At 51.8% G+C, this 26,305-nt stretch overlaps 1 protein-coding gene across 17 annotated transcripts; it reads right to left on the bottom strand.

Annotated features, from left to right (window-relative positions):
* Nucleotides 1-239: 239 nt before the first annotated feature.
* On the bottom strand, nt 240-26,300 carry RBM10 (RNA binding motif protein 10). 17 transcript variants are annotated; one of them, XM_040265786.1, is made up of 24 exons: nt 25,815-26,300; nt 23,819-23,960; nt 15,237-15,420; nt 13,525-13,755; nt 11,652-11,721; nt 9,758-9,831; nt 8,297-8,383; nt 6,167-6,227; nt 5,847-6,026; nt 5,324-5,484; nt 5,061-5,158; nt 4,887-4,974; nt 4,093-4,279; nt 3,853-3,992; nt 3,633-3,750; nt 3,448-3,539; nt 3,196-3,360; nt 2,083-2,232; nt 1,709-1,774; nt 1,443-1,631; nt 1,289-1,363; nt 874-980; nt 669-798; nt 244-582 (listed from the first exon to the last, which is right to left on the bottom strand). In XM_040265786.1, the coding sequence occupies exons 1-24, from the start codon at nt 26,107-26,109 to the stop codon at nt 457-459; spliced, it is 3,216 nt and encodes a 1,071-aa protein (XP_040121720.1). In that variant the 5' UTR covers nt 26,110-26,300; the 3' UTR covers nt 244-456. The 17 variants fall into 17 exon arrangements, with proteins under 17 accessions (XP_040121716.1, XP_040121720.1, XP_040121722.1 ...); XM_040265788.1 differs by having other exon boundaries at nt 5,327-5,484; XM_040265787.1 differs by having other exon boundaries at nt 5,847-6,023.
* Between the last annotated feature and the right edge of the window lie 5 nt (nt 26,301-26,305).

Genomic DNA, 26,305 nt, shown 5'->3' with positions numbered 1-26,305 from the left:
CTAACCTGCTGGACCCGAAGTGGTGAGGCGCTGTGACCAGGATCTTGCATGTTGGGGCACAAGCCAGAACACCATGTCTTGCTACCAACCCTCACCAAACTGGGAGCCACCATAAAAATCACTGTGAATGCCACCACTGCCACCCACCTCAGCCTGACAAAGCCTTGTCTATCTGTGTTTATGTCCCTATGTCTGCATGGGCCACAGACCACTCTGGGACATCCGAAAGAGACACAAGCTGCGGACTTTTCAGCTTTTATTACAAAAACAAGGGTGATTCCAGCCCAGTTTTTCAATAAAAGTCTGCAACTCAAAGTTTGACTTGGTCACAGCTTCTCTGGCTGGGGAGTAGGGCTGGTAGACAGGTGCAAGGCTTTGCTTTAACCACCCAATATTTTATTATCCCCCGCCCCACGCTGGACACCTGATGCAAGTATAAGCAGGTCTTGCAGCTGCTCACTGGGCCTCGTTGAAGCGGGTCACCATTGTCTTGTGCAGCGTCTCCTTGTAGGACTCAGTTGACGTGACCCCATAAGAGCTGCCTCGGGCACCCAAGCCAGAGCCCCGCACCCGTGTCTGGGCCTGTGTGAAGGAGGCAGACTCTGTTAGTCAGTCAAGGCTACAGTGGAGAGCACTGGAGGATGGGCACGGGATCCCAGCAGGCTCACCTCAATGGGAGTCACAATGCCCTGTTTCTTGCGGCCCAGGCCACTGCCTTCTTTCCAGCCCATGGCTTGGAGCATGCGACTGCCAATATTGTCACTGCCCAGCCCATCCCGCGTGGGCTGCTCAAAGTCCCTGCAGGGGACAGGGGCACAGTGTGAGCGGCAGACCTGCTGGCCCCACGCCCTCCACCTGGCCCTGGACACTCACACGGAGGCCGCAGACATGCTGCTGTACTTTCTCCTCTTGGGCTCCGGTGGCTCAGGGATGCCGTACTTCTCTCTGCGTTCAGCTGCACGGTCCCGGTACTTCATTTGCTGAAACAGTGTATATGTGTGAGAATGAAGGGGCTGACAGCTCTTTGCAGGAAACATGGGCACAGCTGGGGTTGGGGGGCCCACAGGGAATGAGATCTGGCCAACAGGTCTGAGGTCCTGCAACTACCAGCCGCCCGCCAACACGGGGTAGTTGCGAAGAAGCTTGTGCATGGGGACAGATGTGAGGTGGCTGATGGCAGCCAGGCTGTGTCTAGCTGAGGAACTTGCCCGCACCAGTTGCCTACATGACAGATGGGGTGCTTGGCAAGGGACCGACGGATGGAGCCGGGGAGTGGGTCACACCTCACCTCCATGTCATTCTTCTCAAGTGCCTCCAGCTCGTTTTCTGACAGGTGGGCTCGCCGGTGAATCTCAAGGTTTTGCTGTAAAGGAGGACAGGAGGAGAGTGAAGCGGCTGGACCAGGCCAGGCTGGGGTTCACTGCCAGGCCTCCCTCAGTCACCTTGTGGAGCCCGGAGAGCTGCTGGTGCCGGATGAGCGCCTCCTTGCTGGGGAACTGGCGCCGGCAAAGCAGACAGGCCAGCTTCTGCCAGTCGGTGAGCTTCTCCTCCCGCTCTGGGCCCCCGCGTTCCTGCTCCTCCTCACTGTCACTCTCCCCACTGTAGGCTGCCACCAGCCCCCTAGGTGGGCTCTGGAAAAGGGGAAGGCAAGAGGTCAGGCTTGGCTAGTTCACAGGCCCCCACCCTTCTTTCTGCCCCAGGCACTCACTGGGCGGTCATCGCTGGCCAGTTTGGGGAGGTCCATGCTGGTGTGCTGTCTCTCAGCTAGTGCTCCCTGGGGTGGAAAAACAGAAGTGTTAGTTGCTCTGTCATGTCCGATTCTTTGCAACGCCATGGACTGTAGCCCACCAGGCTCCTCTGTCCATGGGATTTTCCAGGGAAGAATACTGGAGTGGATTGCCATGCCCTCCTTTAAGGGATCTCCTGACCCAGTGATGGAACCCATGTCTCCTGCATTGGAGGCAGATTCTTTACCATCTGAAGCACCAGGGGTGGAGGGACAAGGAAACTCAGGGACTCCACAGAAGGACCAAAGGGATGACAAGTCTGGGGACAGAGCACAGATGGATGGCCACAACACACCTTCTTCTCGAGGATGGCGTAGCCTGCATCGGCGGTGGCTGACTCCCGCCTTTCATCATCTCGCAAATTGCTGATGGGCTGGAAGCTGTTTTTGAAGTTTTCTTTTTGTTTGTTGAGGCTGCGGGCCCAGCGTTCCATGTCCTTTGCAATCTAGGGATGAGGGTGGTGGTGGGGTGAGGCTCCTAGGAATCTACCAACTGCTGGGGTCACCAACTCCAACCACTGCCCTTGTAGCAGCCCGCCCCTTCCTGCCCTGCAGCCTCAAGTGGAAGGACAGAGAGGCAGAGGTTAAAGTCCCCATTTCTCTGTCATCCTGTCATTAGTGCTCCTCAGCAAGCCCCTCCCTTGCTCTGTCCCTATTCTCCTCACAGGTGTCCATGCTATTAGGGTCGCTGTGAGTTTTCATCACTCTGAAATGCATAGAATGGCTTGCTCTGCATACAATTTTATTTTATTTTATTTTTATTATTCCAAATTTTATCTGCATACAATTTTAATTAACAGGTGTGATTCTACGCCACATCCCGTATTGATGCCCAATCCCCACCCAGGCACACCATCAGTTTTAGAATTTACCAGGCTATCAAGGGAACACGAAGTTCTTGCTTCTAAGTGTTGCACCCAGACTGTCACACTCTTGCTCCTCAGAGAAGACATGGAGGTTCCCTCCAACTGCCCACCACCACAGAACACTGCAATGGCTGTTTTCCTGCCCACCCCCTGATGGGCCTGGAAGAAGTTCTCTGGCATGTGTACACACAGACAGATGAATACACACCATCAGGTGGGGTTCTGGGCCCACAGGAGCAGACTTGTGCATCTGTTTCCCTTGCAGGGTTAGCCTGGCTTCAGGTGTGCCCAGACCAGCCCACACTGTCACCAACAGCACAAAGGTTCCCACCAGGGGACAGGATAGTGGATAGGCTGCACTTGGATGGCAGTGGCCACCTCAGGAAGGTGGGCAGCCTGACTGTGTACCGAGGAGACGGCCCTGGCTCAAGATCACACAGCGCAGAACAGAGCCGGACCAGGAGCCGGGTCTCTCTCAAGCACAGATACTGCCCAGAAGACACCTAACGGACAGACAGTGACTGCTGGGCTCCCAGTGTTCACCTGTTGGGCTGTTTTAGTCTTGTGCTTTTCCTTCTTCTCTTTGCCTTCCTTGGAGGGCGCTCCTGTCTCCTTATGCCCATCAGCTGACTGCTCCAGGGCAGGGACATAGGTCCGCCTCTCCCCATCCCAGTACAAGTACTGCTGGCTCTGGGCATTGTAGTAGTACTGGGGTGACGGGAGAAGGGACGTGAGGGAGGACTGAGATGCCGCGGAGCAGACGCCACCCCCTCCCCTCCCAGGCTGCCCCATCACCTGAGAGTTGGGATCATAGTAGAGGCCAGTCTGGGGGTCGTAGTAGTAACCAGATGTCTCATCGTACTGGTAGGTGGAGACGTCAGGAACAGCTGGGGAGTGACAAGTGTGTGGGAGGGGTGTCACACACCTCGCTGCTTTGTGAAGGAGCCCCCTGCCCCTCGCTGCAGGCTGTGGCTACTCACGGTACTGGCTGTAGGACTCTTGGGCAGAGGGACTCGTGGCCGGTGGCAGGGTAGAGCTGGGATGGGTGGGACTCTGGAGCTCTGACTTTAGCACAGCAGGTGATATGATGGTGTATGACTGGTCATGGGGGCAAGAACAGGGAACAAGGCTCAGTGTCTGCCAGTGACCCCATGTCACCCAGGAGCCCCCCAAAGACCCTTCCCCCTTAATTTCCCTCACCTGGCTGTTGGCAGCACCCTGGCTCCCGCTTGCTTCAGCTGCTGACTGCTGGTAGACACCAGGAGTGGCACCAGGCTGCGCACGGGAGAAAGCCTGTAGGGACACAGAGTCCACCCCAGGCTCCAGGGAGGTCTCGGGACCTGGGAAGGGCAACAGAGAAGAGAGAATGTGAATGGCAGGACCCAGGACCCTAGGCCTGCCAGTCCCCACTGTGGGTTTGGGGGAGACGCTGAGGCTCACCTGCTCCAGCCGGGTCCCCTTTGGTTCCAGTGATGCCAGGGCCCTTTGCGCCCTTGAGGTAGCCATGGGCATAGAGAGAGGACTCTGTGCCCTGGCTGCCGCCATAGCCCTCATCCTGTTGGTAGTAGCTGTAGTCGACCGTTGGCTCCTCGGGGGTGGCCCAGGCACCCTCCCCACCCTGGGAGGCCTGAGGGGCAGGTGGGAGGGGCTCATTAGCAGAGGAGGTGGTGTAGAGGGGAGGGGAACCGGCTAAGAGGCATCTGCCCACAAGGGAAGCTAGTGTCTGTCTGCTGACAGAAAGCATGCAGCCTTCAGACAAGAACACCGGGCCACAGCGGAGCGAGGTGGTGACAAAAACAAGACTGGAACAAAGACACGTGCCAAAACACTCCCAGAGCTGACATTGCTAGATGCGCTGTGTGTTATGTGGATTGGGGGTCAGACCAGGGAAGATACCATCCTCCCCGCCTATATTTTCCTCTCCCAATTTTCTTACAGCCACTTCTAAGTTCCCTTTTATCAAAAAAAGTTGAAACAATTCACAATGACACATGAGCACCAAACAGAAGAGAAAAGCGGCTGCGTGGCCCTGGAAAGGGAAGCCTGGGAGGAGGGGCTGGGGAATGGAGCTGCCATGAGGCCCCTGCAGCCCACACCCGCAACCACCGGGAGAGGGTTTCTGGTCCACGGGAAGCCGCTACAGCAAGGCAGCCCTCCTGTTTGCAGAGAGGGAGCGGGAGAGTGGAGGTGGCCCAGGTACGGGAGAGCTGGGGTGGAGGGGAGTCTCTGAGTACCTGTGAGATGGCCCACTGGGCCGCAGCAATGGCAGTGCTGGCCACAGAGGCAGCATTGATGCGACTGCCTTCGTTGGAGGCCATATCCCTGGGGAGGATGTCAGAGACTGGAAGTGAGACAGGAGGCCCCAAGCTGGGGGGCAGGCTGAGAAGGGACACAGGTGGGGCCCTGACCTCTTAGAACCCTTGGCAAACTCAACGTTGATGGTCTTGCCGTCGATGGTAAGTGGTGGGTGTAAGGCCTGCAGGATCTGTAGCAGCTGGGCTGCCTCCTGGGGGTGGGCAGGGCAGAAGGGTCAGGCCCGGGGAGGCCCCCGGCTCCATTGCCCCATTTCCAGGTTTGGGGCCGCGGTTGGGGAGCTAGGGTCAGGATCCCTCCTCCCTGCCCTGGGGGCCGGGACTCTGGCTGCCCGGCCCCCCCCCTGTGCCGCCCTCACCACGATGGTGGAGAGCTGGATAAAGGCGAAGCCACGGTTCAGCTGGGTCTGCTTGTCCTTGATGACGCGTACATTGGAAGAGGACAGCACTGCGTAGGGTGCCAGGGCCCCCAGGATGGAGTCCATGGTGCTATGCGGGTTTAGGTTGCGCAAAATGATGGCTGTGGGAAGGGACTCAACATTAGGGAGCACCGATAACCCCCTCCAGCCCCGCCCTCTGCTGGCTCCCCACTGCTTCCTCTTCCTGGCCTCCATGTTCTTGTACCTGCTGCTTCCTCCCACCTCTTCCTCTCTGCTTGTTGGCCCAAGTCCCAGCTCAGCCACTTGCCTGGTGAGAATCGTCTCAACACACCCTTCAAGTAGAGTTTGGTAATGCTCTTCTTCTGCTCTCCCTACATTATGTGTCTGATTCCAAACCTGGTGTACCCCCAGGAAGACTAAGTCCTGGTCACCACCGTCTCTCTGGCTTCAGGGAGCCCAGCCTAGACACCCTAAGGCAGAGAGGAAGAAGCAATGGACTCACTGTCGTTGGCATTCTCCGAGCTTGGCTCCGAGCCCTGTGACAGGGCCTGGGAGGCCAGCACACCCTGGGCCTGGTAGGGCTGTGGCAGGGGCAGCAGGCCCTGGCTTAGCTCCCGACCCCCCAGCGGCAGTGTCTGCTGATCCAACCTCGCGCCCAGGGGCAGCTTCTGCTCCGCCTCTGCTAGGGGCATCAGGAGAGAGGCTGGTGACAAACTGGAAGGAGCTCCCAAGCAGGTCACCCTCCTTCCAGAGCTGTGGCCTATCACCCTTCGCCCCTCTCCCCACAATGTCCCAAGGAAGAGGGAGGTAGGAAGGCCATACCTGACTTGGGCACCCCACATTTGAAGCACTTCTCGCGGCGTTTGAAGTTCTGGACGCCACACTGTGAGGCACAGGCCAGGCTGTCAGAGGCAGCAGGGGGTGGGGGTGGGGGCTTTCCGTTGCACCCTCCAAACGTGGATCCAGAAATCTTCCAGGGATCCCGCCATGCCCCAGGAAGGTCCCAGGGTCGGGGGAGGGGGGAGCAAAGGGCTTTGGGGAATGGCTGTCCTTCTCAGACACACGACTCTTTACATGGTTTCAAATTTCTCCTCAGTGCCCACCCCTCAACTCAGGAGTCCGTAACCCACCCCCTACCTCTGTTACCAACTGCTGTTACCAACCAGCTCAGAGACGTTTCCGCCTCCAAAGTCCTTTTAGTAGGTTCCTCTTCCCAGAACGTACTTTCCTTCTCAGAAACCTTCATCACTTTTCTATCCTTAAAAAGTCAGTAGCCCCTCTCCTGCCAGGCCTCACCCCTTCATCTCGAGGTTGGATCTTGCCACTCTTGAGAAATAAATCTGCCTTGGGCATTGCAGCCTCTGGAGACCCCCAGTTTTCACCACATTTCGGTCTCTGATCCGCGGTCAAGTCCTGAGCACTGTTCCCATGCCAGGCTCTCCGCAGCATGAGGCCTAACAGTAGGGAGCGGATGTAGCACAGAGGTGCAGCAGGTCAGTCTGGAAATGGTCACCACCAGGGACTCCAGGAGAGGAGTGGGCCTTGAGGCCCAGCTTACTCAGCTGGGTATAGTCCGCATGGCTGTTTCACCTGGGAGGCCCCGAGGTTTGGTTTTGCTGGGAAGCACTTGCTAGCAGAGGACACAAGACATTTTGTGTAGCTGGTGTAGGAGGGTGGGGAGAAAGGCAAAAGCCAAGGCTGGAGAAGTAAGGTGACATTAGATCCCAGAGGAGTGTCACACTCACGTTCAGATATGTGCAGGTTTTTGGCAGAGGAAGAGGGACATGGTCAGAAGTGGGTGTGAGGAATGCCAAAGGTGAGGGAATGGGAGACAGGCAAGAGGCCAGAAAACCAGAGAGGGGCCCATGGTGACTGTCTGGAGGAGGGGTGAGGACCGGCCTGCAGAGTGGGAATGGCAATGGAAGGCGTTTGTGTGATGGACGTGACAAGACCAGAGAGTGATAGGATGTGGTAGATAAAGGAGAGAAAAGAACAGACTGCCCTAGTTTCAAGGAGTATCTGAAAATACAGGAGAGATGGAGTGAGTCCTCCTGTCACTCTCTCCAGAGAGGTTGGACATCTGCTTTCTGGTATTACTCTTTTCATTTTCAAACAAAGAGGCGCCCCCCCCCCACTTTACTGGGCAGAGTTCTTCTTGGGGAGGGGCTCGGGGGCCCCTGCAAGCTCTCAGGACTTAGGTCTCAGGGCTGCCAGCCGGCTGCAGGAGGTGAGGTTGGCCTAAGGGGAGACCTGAACCCACAGTGGCACCCATAGCCCATGATTAGGAATAAGACACAGCTCGAGGTTCCATCTCTCTGAGCCTCAGCCTCCTCCCAGGGAACATGACCGCAAAGACCTACAGCTTGTACAGTCAGTCTCTGTGGACCTGGCTCTGTCAGGGGTTGGGTCATCTGACACAAGCTCTCAGAACACCCTACACATTATTCAGGACAACAGCTGACAGGTGCCGTTCCAAGTGTTACCCTCTCATCACTGCATTTCAATCCTTCTGACCACCTCTGGGTATTTAGTATTTGCATTTTCGAGATGGGGAGAGTGAGGCAAAGAGAGGTTAATACTCTGACCTCAAGGGAGATTTTGAGGGAGTTTAGTTTCAGCCAGTCTGGCCCTGATGCCCACTTTTCATACACCATGTTATGCTTCACCGTCACTAGTCACTCACATAAACGTCTGTGTGACATCTACTGGGGCCTCAGGCAATATCGTGCTGCATGAGGGCAGATCCTGGCACTGAGTGAAAGCTCAGTATGAATTGGCAGCTGGCTGGGTGGACGTGGAGGGGAGTTGGAGGGGAGGCAATGAGCGGTGCTGCTGGAGCTGAGCCAGTTCCTCCATGCCCACACCACTCAGAGGCCCCAGGGAGACAGACACATTGCCACCCCTGGAGCAGCTGTCTCAATCCATGGCACCTGCTGCCCACCGCCCCTGTACCTTATTACACAGCCAGTCCTCATTGATCTTGGGCTTGGGGTCGCTGTAGTGCATGGATACCTTCTGGCCCAGGATGTTGAGGGAGTGCTGCGGGGAAAAGCAGAGCACAGTGAGGCCTGGGCAGCAGTGCCCCACGCACCGTTTCAGCACAGGAGAAGAGAGTGAGCGAGCCCTTCAGCTGGATGGATGAGGGACAGGGAACGGAGGGAGGTCGGAGAACTGACAAGGGAAGAAGGAAGGGAAGGAGGGAGGGAAAGAGCCACAGCCCTCGGGCGCAGCTGTTTGCTGCCTTTCCGGGCACGCACACGTGAACACACTCCACCAGGCATACAGTGCTCAGCTGCCCGAAGCTTGCCGGACAGTGCGGCAAACCCCCACTCAGCCCTAACACTGCCAGGCCACACCCAGGGCCAGCACTACACAGGCTACACTTGGGATGAAGGGGACAGGGAGGGGAGGGAGAGGAGGGGAGAGAAAGAGAGAGAGAGCGCACGCGCGCTAGTGCTGGAGAAGGGGAGAAAGAAAGAGCCATATTTAAAAGATGGACGGTCCTGCAGTGAAGCTGTCTTCCCGTGGCCAGCTGGGTCCTTGGGCCCACTAGCCTGTGGACCAGCAGAGATGGCCCCAGGGCTGCCACATCGCCCCATCGCCCCATTCCCCTTCCCCCGGCCCGAGGCACAGTGCCCCATAGCAGTGAGCTGGGCTCTGGGTGGGTGAGCAGAAGCTTTGAGTCTCTGAAGGTCCCAAAGCTGTTGGGTTAGGAGCCCATGCCAGGCTGGGGGAATGAGCTCCCCTCCCTTCTAGACAGCAAGACTCCTTGCTGGGAGGGCAGGCCTGTCCCCAGTGGAGACTCCTGGGCAGGCCAGGTGCAGTGGGAGGGGTGGGGCACCAAAGTGAGTCCTGGTGAATGAAACCATGACCCCTGACTGGTACTTTAGATCAATAGAACCCTGCTGGCCTGTCCTATGGAAATCACAGGGCCAAGCTCACAGGGAGAGAGCTGGCAAAACAGGACTTGCTAGTTAGTATGCCAACAACTAAGTTTCCCCAGCGGCTGGACTTGCAGTGGTGCCTGAGTTAAACAAAGTCCTGGCTCTGCCTAACCCCAGGGCAGGGTGGTCCCCCGGGGAGTGGGCACGTGGGTGGAAGAACCCCCCCCTACCACCCCCAAGGCAGCCCTGCCTCTTAAAACTCAGCTGGGAAAGGAGGAGAGGCAGAGCTAGCGCCTGACCAGCGGGAAGGGCCAGTGGCAAGTGTGGGCTCTTAATGGGAAGCCCAGTGGGTAGCGAGAGACAGGAAGAGGAGATAGTGAGGGTCAGGAAGGGGTAGAGAGAGGGGTTGGGGGGGATGAGACACAGGACCACAGGGCAGGGAACTGTGTCCGTAAGAATCAGGCGATGGGGAGCGCTCGATTACAAAGTAGTATTTGTTTGGGGGGGGGTTCAAGTGCGGCAAAGCAACCTGATTGGCTTCCATCCATCGTGTAGCGTCCTGCAAGTGACTAAACTCGACGAAGGCGAAGCCCCGGCTCTGACCTGGAGACAGCATTCAGATACAGACGCAGTGGGTTAGTCACCGGTTTTGAACACACGGCGTCCCCGGGGGCGGGACCCGAGGGGAGAGGACTGGGGGTGGGGGGCAGAGAGGGAAGTGGAGAGAGGAAAAAGGAAGAAAGGGAGAGAGAAAAGCAAAGAGAGAAAGACCAGGGTGTGGGAGGCCAGGGAGATGGTCGGGAGGGGCAGGAAGGAGGGAAGAAGGGAGGCAGGAAAACACAGCCGGAGAGGAGTTGGGGGCAGGGGATACACACACGGTAGCTGGGAAGAAAGACAGAGATGGGGGCTCAGGCACACCTGCCCAGACAGCCTGGGGTGACAGAGACGGAGAGAAAGAGCTGGGAGGGAAAAAGTACAAGGAGAGGTCTGTCTCCAGAGAAGGAAGGAGGGCAGAGGGGCAGGCTGATGGTTTCACCTGGGCCAGAATCACCAACTGGAATGGTGGGGCCCAGTACGAGGCCAGGGTAGTCCAGGAGGGGTCCCACAACAGGTGTGTAATGGAAGGAACAAAAGAGAAGCGGCGCTAGGCTGCTTGGTGAGGCTGGAGAGGCTCCAGGACCATCAGGAACCAGGGGAAGTCAGGGACACAATGTTCCCCTCAGCCTCACCACCATGCAGGGAAGGTGGGACTCCCCAGGGAGCCACCTCAGGGCTAAGCTGGGAAGACTATAGCCACCCCAGTCCAGGTCCTCCAACATGGCAGGAGAATGGGGGCCAGGTGGTCCAAGGAGACCTTCAAGAATCTATAGGTCTGTGGTAGGAGCACCCGGGGCCACAGAGGGGGCCTGGGACACCACCTCAGGGAGACCAGAATCCTGCCAGCCTAAGGTACAGCAGAGCAAGACCAACATGCTACCAAGAGAGACTCCAGGCCTGGCCAGGGCTGGGAGAAGGATCCAGGGCTTGAGGCCGCCGGAAAGCAGCTCCTCCTTTGGAGGTGCACACACTGGGAGGGCTTAGACACGGCAGGGCATGCTTGATCTCCAAAAGAATAACCGTTAGGATGCACAGGAGGATGAAATGGTATAATTACAGAGAGAGTAAGAGGTAGGGACAGAGATACACACACACACACACACACACACATACACACACACACACACACACACACACACACACACACACAGAGATGGAGGAGTGGGGAGGAGACTGAAGATGGAGAGAGAAGCCCAGGCAGAGCGAGGCCTCACTGGGCCTGACTTGGGTAGTCTGGGCCGGAGATCCTGCAGAGACACCCCACCCCGCCCACTAACCTCAGGCCAGCTCCAAGCAGCCTGCAAGAGGGAGGGAGGGAACGAGCGAGGCCAGCGACCTGGGCTGTTCCTTGGGATGCACTCTTGGACAAGAGCCATCCCCTGCCTCCCCTGCTGGGACACATGGGTGGGACCTACTTTCTGGTCAGAGGCTGTTACCAGAACAGTGTCAGGGAGAGCAAGGAGCAGGGGAAGGAGAAGAAGAGGGAAGGAAGGGAGTCTACGAGGGGGACAGGGTTACCATCTCAGATTCTCAGAGTCCCACAGAGGACGATCCTGGAGCCTGGCCCTGGCCCTGCCCCCGGGGAGCACTCAGCGCAGCTCACAGCTGCACCCCCTCCCCGACAGCCCCGCATCAGAGGCTCCTGGCCAGAGCTGTGAGGAGGGCGGGAGGAGGGGTGAGAGAAGAGAGGGTACCCCCAAGTGGCCCATTCCCAGCTGTGGCAGGAAGGCAGGGTGGGGAGGGTGGGGGAGAAGGCAGAGGCAGGAGGGAGACTCGGAGGCTGAGGCTGGCCAGCAGAAGGGGAGGGTACTGGAACGAAAGCTCACCTGAGGATTTGTTCCGCATCAGCCGGACCTCCCGCGCTTGGATGCCATGGGATTGCAGCTGGCCACGGATCTGTATGGGGTGATATGGATTGAGGCAGGCTCAGCACAAGGGGGCTGTCTGTGGGTACCAGGGGCTGGATGGAGGTCTCTGGGACCCCAAGGGGGTCACAAGGGTTGTGCGCACACTGTATCCACTCCCTCTCTCAGGGATTCTCCCCCAGTGATCACAGCCCCGGCCCCCTACCAGTACCCAGTCTCAGCTTTCAGCCCCAGATTTGCAGAGGGAACCAAAGGAAGGAAGGGGTGGGCTGCAAGGTGAAGCATGGCAGTGTAAGGACCTTCGGAGGCTGAGAATGTCAAGAGCAAGTGAGCCAGCAGCTCAAGAATGGGCATGGGTGGTCTGACAACAGGCTTGTTGCAGCCACAAAGCGAGGAAAGCTGGGGCACAAACCTGGCCCTTCATGAATGGACTGCCCTCCAGCTTGCATCGAGAGAGACCCCATGACACAAGCCCCAAACTGGGAAGGACTGGGGTCTGAGCAAAGCCCAGCCATGGGCACTAGATCACGAACAGAGTGGGAACTTAAGTTGAGACCAAAAGGCACAGCTGTCGGGTATGGAAAGCTTCCTGGATGACCTACGCCAGGCGAAGCTGCAGATGCAACTTGGGATTTGGACCAGGTGAGGCAGGGTCCTGAGGCCAGTGGCGCCTCTCGCCAACAACTGGATGCCTGTGCTGGGCACTCTGGGCCAGTGGCTGTAATGCCTCTGGGCCTCAGTGCCCTCACCAGGGTCAGCAACAGATTGGAGGTTCAACAGGCACACATGAGAATGGAGAAGAGAGATACACAGGAGATCAGGATCACAATACTCAAGGAGGGCTCAGCAAATGGCTGGAACATGGGCTCTGGGGCTCAGCTGCCCAGGTTCAGACCCCAACTCTGCTCTGTCACTTGCTGGCTGTGGGAACTGGGGCCAGCTGCCAGGGGCCTGGCCTCCTCATCCGTAGGATGAAAAACACAGAGGACCTTCCCTGCAAGGCAGCTGTGCATGTGGCCCACCATGTGACAGATCCTCCACAAATGGAAACATGCAGCTACTGCCTGACCCTGAACAGGGCAGGTGGGCCAGACCTGAGAGCTCTCAGACACACAGGTGGGGTTTTCTCTGCGACAACACAGGCAGCCAGCAGGTTTCAGGGGAGAGCTGAGTGGAGCCTTCACAGGCCGTGAGGAGGAGGAGGAGAACTGGGTAGGGTAGTGAGGAGGCTATTCTAGTGGCCCATATGGGGTTTTCTTGCTCCTGAAGGGAAGTTGGTACGGACAGGGAGGGAATGTCACACAGGCAGACGGGGTGGGAGGGCTGCAACAGCAGTGAAGGAAGGAGGACTCAAGGCTCTGTGGTTGTGCCAGTGAGGAGATCTGGGGCTGCTGGCAAAAGAGAGCAGGTGGTAGGGACTGAGAATAAAACCTCAGAAAATCCCATGGAGAGCCTCCCCAGCCTGCAGGGTCTCCACATCACCTCTGCCACCAGCAATATCTGGCAGCGGGCCTGGTGAGCATCTGGCCTTTGATCGGCATATGCAGAAGGGATGGATCAGCAGCAGAATGCGTGGAAGGAATGCTCTATTCCCTCCCACAGCCACCGCCGCAGCCCCCCGGCCAAACCAGCCTGTGCCACACTCCTCCCTTCCAGACCAGGAGATGACGGGGCCTGCCCCGGGGGGCAGAGCAGTGCTGGGGGACAGGGCTGGGGGGAGAAGGGCTGAAAGGTGCCGAGGAAGTGGGGGGTAAGGGAGGGGCTGAGGGCCCTGGAGGGGACCCAGCCTGGCCTTCTGCTCTGCCGCCTGCCCGGGGACATGGGGAGCACGTACGTCATCCTCAGTGGCTGCCTGTGGCAGCATCCTCAGCATGACGATGTTACTGGCCTTCTCCTCCTCCTCCTCCTCCTCCTCCTCCTCCTCCTCCTCCCCTTGCTCGGTCCGATAGTCCTGGTCCCGATAGTCGCCGTCTCGGGGGAAGCCTGGCGGGCCGGTAGGGCTGTGCCTGTGCCGCCGCCGCCGCCTACGCTGAGTCTCGGAGCCCGGGGAGGCCTCGTAGGAATCCTGGCCAACAGAATGAGACGAGAGACACCAGGCGGGCAGTCAGTCTGAGGGTGGGCCTAGGGGCTGGCCGCTGGCTCTCCGAGGCAGGCAGGCTCTGAAAGCCAGGGGTGGGCGGGCTCCGGCTAAAGGCTCGGGGCAGGCAAGGTGGGCAGGCCCTAAACTGCAATCCTCCTGGGACTTGAAATTCTCCCTCAGATGCTTTGGGGGGTCTGCTTTGATGGGGAGTGGGGGAGAAGCAGGGGGCAGTGTTGGTGTGGGGGAGGAACTCCCACAGACAGGTGAGCAGAGCTCCCTGAGACGAGACTGTTGGAGGCTGGCACACTAAACCCTGCACTCTTTCTGCCCTCTCCTCCCTCGCCAGCTCAGCTAGTACAAGCACAATTGTTCCCTGTGCCACAGAAGGCCACATGTCACTTAAGGCTCCCAGCCTGGGCCCTGTCACCAAGTTGTAGGTTTAGGAATCACTTAAGACCTCAGCCAGAGTCAGCCAGCAAGGGCTGGCAAAGACTGCAAGGACTACAGCACTGCCCCTCAGTCCCTGATCCTCTGCCTGGCCAGTCCTCCATCACCACCATGCTCCTTCCTAACAGGGTGTGGTCACTGGATTCCTGGGCATTGCCCAAACCCTTTGCTCAGCACTAAGCAAGGCAGGCCTGGGTCCATGCCCATCCTGCCCTCACGGGGGCCAGAAAACTCAACTCTCCACTCTTGCTGGTCCACCCAGGGCCCACCCAGTGCTCTGGACACATCCAGGCACAGCTCACAGTTGCCACCAAGGAAGCCTGACTGCCCACCATAGGGGTCTTTGTGCTGGACCCCCAGAGGGTGGCTGGCTGCCCATATTCTGCTTCCCAGGGCTGGGGTTGCAAGGGTACCCTTCCCACTTCTCTGTACCTGTGTGGACCAGGGCCCTGAGTACCCCCTCAACCTGAGGTTTGCATAAGGCAAGGCTGCTTCATCCCCTCAGATGGGGGCTCCCTGATGGTGGGCATCATGCCTTCCCCTCAGGCCAGGGCTAACTATCCAATATGGAAGTGGCTAGCTGGAGCTCAGAGGAGAGTCCTGAGGGGGCTTTCCTTTCTGTCTAGGGGCTCTGCCACCACTGGGAATGCCCACACTTAGCCTCCCAGAGCCACTCCGCTTGTTGATACCCACATGACATCCAGGTACCCTCCTGACCCTAGATGCTGGGTCCCCAAACTGGCTGGGAGCAGGCAGTAGAGGGCTTGCAGTGAACCCTGAAGAACAGGGAAGAAGGGAGAGAGGTGGTGGCCAGGGGACCTCAGAAGTACAGAGCCAAGCACGTGGAGGTCAGGGAGACCCAACCTGGGAGAGGAGCCCTCAGAGAGGGGAGTGGGGACAGACCCTTCAGGTGAGGCAAAGCCCTTGAGCACAGTCTGAAGGCATGGGAATGGAGAGCTACTGCACGCGGGGCTGCAGCCAGATCAAGGCTCTGCAGGAGCCGGCCCCCCAGCCCTCACCTCTGCACTCTGCTCCTCGGACGAGTCATCATAGTCATGCTTGCCCTCCTGGCTGCTGTACTCGCGGGGATATGAGCGGTAGTCCATGTCTCTGTAGTCATGATCCCGGCTACGGTTTTCCCCACTGTCATCCTGTGAACGATCGGTGGCTCCGTAACGGCCAGTCCTGTCTCCACGTCCCCCTCTGGGGAAAGAAGGATGGGAAGGGATGAGAGGACAGTCCTTTCCGAAAGAGGTCCTCAGCTCCACCCCCACAGGGATCCCTAAGGCCAACCCCTAATTCCCAGGCTGCCACCACCTCTCCCTCAAAGCCAGCCCACTTCTCTCCTTCCCTTCCCCACCTCTCCATTCCCTCACTGGGCCTTCAGGTGTAGCCCCCTGCCTGGTCTCCTCAGCCTCCACCCAGGCCTCTTCCAGTTCATTCTTTCCACCCTCAAAGCAAGTGAGTGTTTCATAAGGCAAAGCCAATCAAGCCCAACCACAATGCTCCTCCGATGGCTTCCTCTATTCTCAAGACACCAAAATGCTCAACAAGATCCTGCAAGGCCTGCAGGGTCCTGTGGGCTGAGGTCCCTGCCGACCTCTTTCCCTTCAGCTCCCTGGGCACTGCACCACTCTGCCCCTCTGTTTCATGGTCACCTTGCTAGCGCTGGCAGCTGTTTTGTTAAAATTTCTCCTACTGAAATAACTGTAAAATAATTAGCTCAACACTGATTTAATGTGCATTTCTTTGGTGATTGAGTCTGGGGAAGGGACCACGCCTGTTTGGTTCACTGCTGTATCCCCCAAAGCTTAGTTTAGTGCCTAATACTCAGCAGGTGCCCAATAATTCTCTTTTGATAAAATAATGACTCTAAAGAGCACTAAGTCCTAACCACTGGACCAGCAGGGAACTCCCAGTATTCTAAATGCAACCAATACGTACCTACTTAAAACAAGAAAAACTGGACACCAACATAGACCACTACTAGCAGGATTGTAATCCTGGTTAGAAATGACACCAGAATGCCCATTATCAACACCATGATTATTATTCTAAGAAACTAGCTAGTAAACAATTAAACAAAGGAAAAAAGAGATTAAAAGCTGGAAAGGAGATGGTAAAATTACTATTACTTGTAGATGATATGAGGATGTATCTGCCTCTGCCTAAGAGAATCAATGGAAAAATCATTACAAATAAATCAGTAAAGATGCTGTGTTCAGAAATTAATATTCAGGAATAAATACCTTGCTGGTATTCAGAGAGCCACTGTTCAGAAATCAGAAGATTCCAAGTGTAATTGCATCAAAAGATTAAATACCTAGACATATGCAAGATCTTATGACTATACGTCACACATATGAGCCAGAATTCATCTGAAATTGGTCAAAGATTTAAATGGAAGAAATGAAACCATAGAAGAAAAGAAGAAAACACAAGATAGTTTTTTTAATAATCTTGAAATGGAGAAAACTGTGACCCAAATCAAGAAGCCATACAAGAAAAGGCTATCAGATCTGACCATATAAAAATAAAACATATCTGTTTGGGAAAAAAACAAAATCAGAAAAACAAAAACCATCACAAGCCAAGTCAAGACAGACAATAACCAAGGAAAAGGTATGGGAAAAAAAAAAGAGAACTGGATTTACAGAAAATATTTACAGTTGACCCTTGAACAAGCACTGACCCTCTGTTCTGTTGAAAATCCGAGTATAACTCATAGCCGACCCTCTGCATTTGTGGTTCCTCTACATGCTCAGATTCAACCAACCATGGATTGTGGCACACTGTAGTATTTATTCCAGGCTCGGTGCATGATGCTGGAAGCTTGGGGCTGGTGCACTGAGACGACCCAGAGGGATGGTACGGGGAGGGAGGAGGGAGGGAGGTTCAGGATGGGGAACACGTGTATACCTGTGGCAGATTCATGTTGATGTATGGCAAAACCAATACAATATTGTAAAGTAATTAGCCTCCAATTAAAATAAATAAAGTTATATATAAAAAAAGAGAATCTGTATATCAACAGACCCGTGCAGTTCAAACCTGTGTTGTTCAAGGGTCAACTGTACAGATGGTTTATATTTGAAAAGATGCTCTATCTCACTCAACAAAAGAAGAAAATTAAAACTATACCGGACAGTTCATTTTTGTAACACTTAAAATTTATTTTTGTGTATTTTCCCAAATCTTTTTTTGTGATAAATTATACACATAATTAATAAAAATGTTACCATTTTAAAGGGTACAACTCAGTGAGTGGCACAATGTACACTCACAATGTTGTATAATCATCACTATTACCTGTTCCAGAAGCTTTTCATCACCCCAAACAGAAACTCCATACTTTAATTAAATAATCATTCCCCACCCCACCTAGCAACCTCTATTCTCCCCTGTAATTTTGCCTTTTCTATGCATCTCATATAAGTGGAACCATATAATATTTATGCCTTTGTGTCTGGCACGTTATCTCAGCAGAATGCTGTCAAGGTTCACGTTGTAGAATGTACCAGAATTTCATTTCTTTTTATGGCTATCACATCTGTTGACAGACAACTGGGTTATTTTCACCTACTGGTTATTTTGGATACCATAATGCTGCTATGAACAATGGTATGCAGGTATCTGTTTCAGTCTATTTTCAGTTCTTTAGGGTACATACCCAGGAGTGGAACTGCTGAATCCTATGGGTTTCCCAGGTGGCTCAGTGATAAAGAATCCGCCTGCCCGATGCAGGAGACACAAGTGATACCAGTTCGATCCCAGGGTTGGAAAGATCCCCTAAAGTAGGAAATGGCAACCCATTCCTGTATTCTTGCCTACTCCATGGACAGAGGAGCCTGGTGGGCTACAGTCCATGAGGCTGCAAAGAGTAGGACATGGTAACTCTAATTTTTTGACGAATTGCCAGTGTTCCATAGCATCTGTACAATTTTACATTCCTACCAGTGATGCAGTTGCCAATTTATCCACATTGTCATCAACACTCGTTACTTTGCCTTTTTTTCATGTGCTTATTGGTCATTTATACCTCTTTTTTGAAGAAATGTCTATTTGAATCTTTTGCCCATTTTTGAATTAGGTTTTTCTGTTACTGTTGTAGTTCTTGATATATTCTGGGTGTTAATCCCTTATAAGATATATGATTTGCAAACACATCTTCCCACTCTTTAGAATGTCTTTTCATCCTTTTGAATAGTGTTCTATGATGTACAAAAGTTTCTAATCTTTAAAAAAATTTTATTTAATTTTTTGGCCGTGCTTGCTTAGTTGTTGCAGTACGCAGGCTTATCCCTAGTTGTGGCATGTGGGGTCTCTAGTTGAGGTGTGCGAGTTAGTTGCCTTGAGGCATGTGGGATCTTAAGTTTCCTGACCAGGGATAAGCTCATATTCCCTGCACTGGAAGTGTGGAGTCTTAATCACTGGACTACCAGAGAAGTCCCAAAGTTTCTAATCATGATAAAGTTTATTTTATTTATTTATTTTTTAATTTTTTTTTAAAGTTTATTTTAAAAAATGATAATTTTAGATTTACAGAAAAGTTCAAAGATAATAGAATTCTCATATACACTTCACACAGTTTCTCCTCATGTTAAGAGAACCATGGTACATTTGTCAGAACTAAAAAGTGAACTGATCTATAGATTTTATTAGCATTTCACTATTTTTCCACTACTATCCTCTTTCTGTTCCAGGATTGAATCCAAGATACCACATTGCATTCAGTTATCAGGCCCCTAGTTTCCTCTGGCCTGTGAAAGTTTCTCAGTCTTGCCTAGTTTGTTTTTTTTTTTTTAATGACCTTGACAGTTTTGAAGCACGCTGGTCAGGTAATTTGTGGAATGTACCTCAACTTGGGTATATCTGATATGTTCTTGTTATTAGACGAGGTTAACAGAGCTGAGCCACCCATTTGACCATACTACATACATCTCAGGTGCATGCTATCAACATGACTTACTACTGGTGACGCTGAACTCAATCATCTGGTTATGGTGGGGTCTGCTGTAAAATTTCTTTTTCCCTTACACTCTATTCTGTAGAAGCAAGTCACTAAGATCAGCCCACACTCAAGAGGAGGAAAAATTAATCTCTACCTCCTAGAGTGGGGAGTATCTACATATATTATTTGAAATTCTTCCCTAAGGAAGATCTTGTGATCAAATGTTTTTAACACAACAAATCTTCAAAAGTCCAAATGTTTAACAACAAACTGTTGGCAGGGCTGTATGGGAAATAGGCACTCTCATATTGATGGTATGAGTGAAAATGGAATGATCCCCATGGAGGGGAACTTGGCAATAGCTGGCAAAACTAAAAATCTATATGCTTTCTGACCCCCCAATTTTTCTTCTGGGAATTTAATGTGCTGAAGCAGTATGTATACAGAAATAGTACTCAATGTGACACTGTTTATAATAGCAAAGGACAAGAAACAACTTAAAAGAGTCAGGAAAATTCTGTTCAAAAAAAAGACTAATGATGGGGAAAGGAACCCCATCAACTATTAAAATGTATTATGAACGTCCTAAAAGGACGTTTTTGGAACAACTGATGACATCTGAAAACAGACTTAAAGGACAAAAGTACTGAATCAATGTTAAATTTCTTGATATTGATAAGTATCTTGTGATTATGAAAGAGAAAGTAGAAGGAACGGTAATATTTTCTATAGTATTTACTGCTCATGTCTTCCACTAACTCAAAAGATTCTGAAAAAAAAAAAGGTGTTATGTATAGAAAAGGAGAGGGAGAGGGGAAGGGAGAGGGGAGGAGAAAAAAAGAGAGGGGGAAGGAGGAGGGAAGAAGGAGTAGGCTTGTAGGTAGGCAAAGCAAATGTGGCAAAATATTTACAGTTAATGTTTCTGGGTAGAGGATTAAGGGAGTTCATTGTACTTGCATTTTTTTTTTTGGTAAATCTGAAGTTTTTTCAAAGTAAGAAGTTATAAACATACATATACATACCATGATCAAGGAGGGTATACCTTAAGAATATCAAGGATGCAATTTAATGCAATTATGAAGTTGACAGACAAAAGGAGAAAAAAGCATGTAATTATGAAGTTCAATACTCATTTCTGATCGGTTGTAGCAAACCAAAATTAGAGAATTTTCTTGACTTATTAAAGACTACATTTTAAGAGCCTACAGTACACATCACTACTTGATGCCAAAGCAAAGGAGGTTGCCTATCAGGTCCGGACTGATTTAGAAAGACAATAAAAATCAACAATGATTGAGTAGAAATAACAAGAGAACACAGCAGAAATAAGGTAATTTACAAAAATCAGCAGCGTTCATTTACCCCAGCAAATACCAGCTTGAGAAAAAAAAAGATGCCAATAAAAACTACTGAAGCACCTCTGAATTACTTTAACAAATAATACATAACCAGATTAAATTTAAAACCTTTTGCACAGCAAAGAAAACCATCAACAAAACAGAGACAACTGACTGAACGGGAGAAAATATTTGCAACCGGTACGACCAATGAGGGATCAATATCCAAAATATATAAACAGCTCATAAACTCAATATCAAAACAAACAAAAACAAACTTGATTTAAAAACAGATAAGACCTGAATAGACATTTTTTCCAAAGATGACATACAGATTGCCAAGAGGCACATGAAAAGATGCTCAACATCGTTAATCATCAGAGAAATGCAAATTAAAACCACAGTGAGATACCACCTCACACCTGTCAGAATGACTATCATCAAAAAAAACACAGACAACAAATGCTGGTTGAGAATGTGGAGAAAAAGAGGACCTTCATACACTGTTGGTGGGAATGTAAGCTGGTGCAGCCACTGTGCAAAACAGTATGAAGGCTTCTCAAAAAATTAAAAACAGTCCACTCCTGGGTATATATCTGAAAAAAAAAAGATCAAACACTAATTCAAAAAGATACATGCACCCCAATGTTCACAGCAGCATTATTTACAATTGCCAAGATATGGAAGCAACCTAAGTGTCCAGCAATAAATTGGGTGGATAAAGATGTGTTACACACACACACAGGAATTAATCAGCCATAAAAAAAAAGAATGGGATTTTTCCATTTGCAACAACATGCATGGACTTAGAGGGTATTAATGCTAAGTGAAATAAGTCAGACAGAGAAAGATAAAGTCTGTATGATATCACTTATATGTGAATCTAAAAATTAAAACTAGTGAATATAACAAAACAGAAATAAATTCACAGATATAGAGAACTAGTGGTTACTAGTGGAAAAAAGGAAAGGGACAGGGACAAGATAGGGGAGAGCATTAAGAGGTACAAACAACTATGTATAAAATATACAAGCTACAAAGATATATTGGACACAGCCAGTATTTTGTAATAATTATAAATCAAATTTAACCTCTCAAAATATATCACTATGCTGTTCACATGAAATAATGTACATCAACCATACATCAATGGGGAAAAAAAGGAGTATCCAAAACCTGTATTTTGGTTTATTCAGATTTTATGTCCTTTAAATGAACCTTGTAGGTCTTTATGACCAGTTTAAGAGGATGAGATGACTATTTACAAAGATGACAATTTTCCTGAAGTATATAAATTTAATGCAATCTCAAAGTTCTTGAACTTTTTGAAAGACTTGATAACTTTTTACATAAAGCTACAAAATGACCAAGTCAACTTCGAAAAATAAGAGCAGAGTAGGCATTATTAAGACGTTCTATAAGGTCACAGAACGCTAAGGTTCTGCAAAAGAATAGCAAAAAGACCAATGCAACAAATCAGACCACTCAAGACAGATCCATGTACATGAGGGAACTTGAGATGAGATGAGGTACCACAAATCAATAAAGTAATGACCTATTCTGGGGGTGATACTAGGAACACTGCCCACTATATGGAGGAAAATAAAACCAGAACCTACATTATAACATATTTAAAAGTGGACTCTAGATGGATTCAAAGACCTGAATGCAAACGGTAAATAAAGTTAGGGATCCAGAGACAAGAATAGAAAATATTTTTCAAAGGATAGATTTTAAGACAAAAAAGGGATGAGTTTTAGCACACCAAAATTAAGAACAGGTATCCACCCTTGAGAGAATTATTAAATAAGAGGCAGCAGACACACCCCATGGTGTCCTTGGGATCAATTAGAAGCAAAGCACTAACATACAATACAGACAGATCTTTAAAATGCAGTGCTGAATAATATAAAGCTCAGGAAACAGAATGAAAACTGTAACATTCTGCCATTTGTGTAAATTGAAAACACTCCAAACAAAATCACATATTTCAGAAGGATACATTTCAAAGACAACAGAGCAGCTGCCTACAGCTATGGGAATTGCAAATAAAACAGGAAAAAATAAATATGGCAAGAGGCGGTCTTGTACCAACCTGTGATAGAAACATACCTTGAACTGGAAAAGTATGATTAACTCAAACCCTTGCACTTGAGGTTCTTTAAAAGCCCAAAGAAAGCCAGTGGCTTTACCTTGTAATGAAGTTTGAAGCAAGTAACCTACCTACTCAAAGTTAGAAATTGCCACACAGCACTTCTATTGAATACCATCCAAAATCGAATGCCTTTCACAAGACATTTTGAAAGGTCAAGGCTGAATAACACCTGATGATAACCACATCTCAAATTTGGGCTCATCACTTTTCAGAAACCAAAATGTTATAATTCTACATTTTTCAAAAGGGGGTGGTGGCAGAAACCATTTGTAAGGCAATAAAAAAATTATTTCCTCCATGACTTTTTCATAAATCTACTGACTTTTGATAGAGGCTCTCTGGGACAGTTAGGTCTACTTTTCTATACAATCTTTAAATATCAGGAATGAATCATCTACATTAGAATCAAGTAAGGTGATCCACCAGTATGGTAAGGGTATGATCTAGGATCTCTGTATTTTACCAAGTGTCCCAACTGTTTCTGGTTAGTCCCAGAGTTTAAAAATAACTGGATAAGAGTGTCCACACCAACTTCACCCCATCCTGTCCCTGAATCCCAGATCTTAAAAAGGCCGTGGCTGAGTAATACTATCTGACCTGGTTTGCCCCATACATTTTCTGGGCAAATTTCTGACTCTGAAGGCAACCCCTCCCCCATCCATCCCTCAAACCCAAAGCTACAGCCCACACCTCTCCCCTGAGAATCCACAGGCACTTACAACCCAACAACTGCCCACCTGTCACCCACCTTTGTCTGTCCTGTGGTGGCTGTCCATACCTTCCATACCTACCTGGGTCATCCAAAGTGGAAACCTGGGCATCAGTCTCCATGCCTCCCTTTCTCTTGATCCCTTCCCGCCCTTCAACCGCACGTGGCGCCTATCAACCAGAAACTGTGTGGCCTCCCTTGTGAGACCCTAAGTGAGGAGAAGGCTGCAATCTTATTTGTCTCGTTTATCAATGCACTCCCAGAGCCCAGTACATGTCCTGGCTCTTGAGTGCCAAGTACATGTTTGCTGAAAAGAAACCAATCATCTGTGGCACTGTTTGGTTTTTTTCTTGCCCAGATGCCCCCTCCAAGCACTTTCCTGGATCGATTCTCACACAGGTACAAACCTAAGCTGCTTGGGAGAGGGTGGGGGTTAGAGGGGAACTCACCGTCTTTCATACTCCATGTCCTGACAGGGCCTGCGAGGGCTGCTAGGGCCCCTCCTCAGCCGCTGGCTCCGTTTCACTTCCCAGCCACCCCCAGTGCTGCCACCATGATCTGCCAGCCTGGGTGATGCCTCCTGCAGGGACTCTGGGGAGAGCAGAAGGAAGAAAGAGGTCAGGGCAGTTGTGGCAGAGAGGGTCTCCTTGAGAAACGCTTGGTGCCGAGGCTCTCTGCTGTCCCCAAGCCCAGCAACGCTGTATTCCAACTCCTAGGGCTCCTGAGGATTGGAGCAGGAAGGCAGCCCTTATTTGGCCTGCTGCTTCCCTTCCCTACAAACGCGAGGCTAGAGCCGGCCACCCTGGAAATAGCACAGCCCTCGGCAGGCACGGAGCATCTTGCAGAGAGACCTGGTGGTGCCACCCATCCTGGGATCACGGCTTTGCCATCTGAGACTGGTAGACAAGTTCAAGCCTGGAGCTACTTGCCCGGGGGTGGGGGTGGGGGCTCTCGGTGCTGGACGACTTGTCTGAGATTGGGCACACTAGGCATGGAGGCAAGTTTTCATGACAGGAGTCCCAGGCACCCACCAGGCTCCTTCCATGAGCTGCCAGGTGCCATTTCATCCTCCCAAGAAGATGCTGGCTGCCCACTATGAGACAGCAGGAGACCATGAAAGGCTCCGGGGGTAAAGGGGCGAACTTGGCAATGAGACAGCTGCCGCCTCCCTAGGCTCTGGGCCAACATAGTTTTGGCCCTCACTCGGCAACTGGCTCAGCCCTGAGCCTGTCTCTTATGCACAGCCAGGTTCCCCAAGGCGGCTCCCTACCCAGGGCTCTGGGCCCAAGTTATTCAGAGGTTAAAAGCAGCCCTTTTGGAGCCTGTTTTGAAGCATTGTGTTATTCTGCTGGAATGGGAGAGCAGTCACTTCATGGCAACCCTCAGTGCTGCGGTGAGAACTAAGGAGGGCCGAGAGCCATGTGACCCGGCCAGGGGTCACCACAAAGTATCCCTGAATCTTCAGGCCCCACCCTCTGAACAACAATCAAGCTAAAGTCAGGCGTTAACAGCACCTGCCCAACACTAGGTTGCCACCACACCTTTCCTTCATGTATACACTCCTACCAATTTTCTCTTCCTCCTAAGGTCTCAGGGAATAAGAGTTACCTGCTCCCAGATGGGTAAGACTTAGAATCACAACCGGGGAACCCAGTGGATGAGAGCCAGAGACAAAACCCTCAGTATATCTGGAAAAGGCATCCATAACAGATAGGGACCCAAGTCACAGGCTCGAGCCCCAAAGAACTACAGGCCAAAACCACGGACAGGGACCCACAATAAATACGGGCCATAATCACACAGGCCCCCCCTTTCACAGAATAAGCATTAGAGTAACCAATACGAACCTCCCCTCCCCCCCAAAAAAGGAGCAGTCAAGTCTTACACACCTTCCTTGCACTTTCCTCCCCCACCCAGTAAGTGGATTATGACCAGTCCTAATAAGACTTTCTATGGGTAAGGACCCCCTCCCCATGGATAACCAGAGTTACAGACAGAGGTTCCGAGGATAGAGACCCGAGTCAGATCGACCATCTCCCTTCTCCACCCAAGAATAAGGACCAGAGCCACAGAGCACTTCTCCATGGGTTGGTTAGTACCAAAGTCACACACGAAAGCAGAGAACACACTTTTTCGGCTAAAAAGAAAAGTCGCAGACAGCGGCCTCCCACGGAAAAAGTTCGGCGTCGGAGACACAGTGAGCCATAGGAGCCCACTCCCATCCGTCCCTCCCTTCCCCCAAGCCGCGTGCACCCATCCAGTGCCCCAATCGCGCACGCGCCTCTGCTCTCAAAAGGAGAAAAACAAAAAACAATAAAAAAGACACCCTCTCCCAGGCTCACAACGTGCAAAGCATCGGTCGGTTCTGCGCGAAGCCCAGACCCATCGACCACAGTCCGCCCTCGCGGGTCCTCTATGCAACCCCCTCCACCCCCGGCCCCTTACCTCCGCCCCCACGACCAGCGTCGACTCTCACCTTCTGCGCCCGGGCTGTCAAGGGAGGGCTCCCGGACATCACCTCGGCCCGCCGCCACCTCCTCCAACTCTTCCAGCTCTGCCCGAGCCGGTCCGCGCAACTAGCAAGTCCGAGGCTGGAGGCAAAAGGGCGGAGGAGGGGGAGGGGAAAAGCGCCAGGCGCGCTGCCCTCCCCGGGAAACCCACTGTCGCCTACTCCCAGCCGGCCGCGAACACCAGCACAAAATGGCGACGATGAGAAAAGAGCCGGCGGTTCGACCACCATCCACCTACTAAGGGAGCGCGCTCTGGCCAACCCCGTCTATTGGTCGCTGTCAGCCCTCGGTCATCCCTGGCCTATTCTGATTGGCAAGCATATTGCCACCTCCCCGCTCCCCTTGCGAACGCCCGCAAGTCGAGAAAAGCGGTAGCTATTGGCCAATCCGGCGAGGCTGGCGTTTTAGAAGCTCGGCTTCCTCCGA

The sequence above is a fragment of the Oryx dammah genome, unplaced genomic scaffold (assembly GCF_014754425.2).
Source record: "Oryx dammah isolate SB20612 unplaced genomic scaffold, SCBI_Odam_1.1 HiC_scaffold_23, whole genome shotgun sequence".
In the NCBI taxonomy this organism is placed as follows: domain Eukaryota; kingdom Metazoa; phylum Chordata; class Mammalia; order Artiodactyla; family Bovidae; genus Oryx; species Oryx dammah.
Note: the sequence above shows the minus strand (reverse complement) of the source record. Positions and strands in the feature narration are given on the sequence as shown.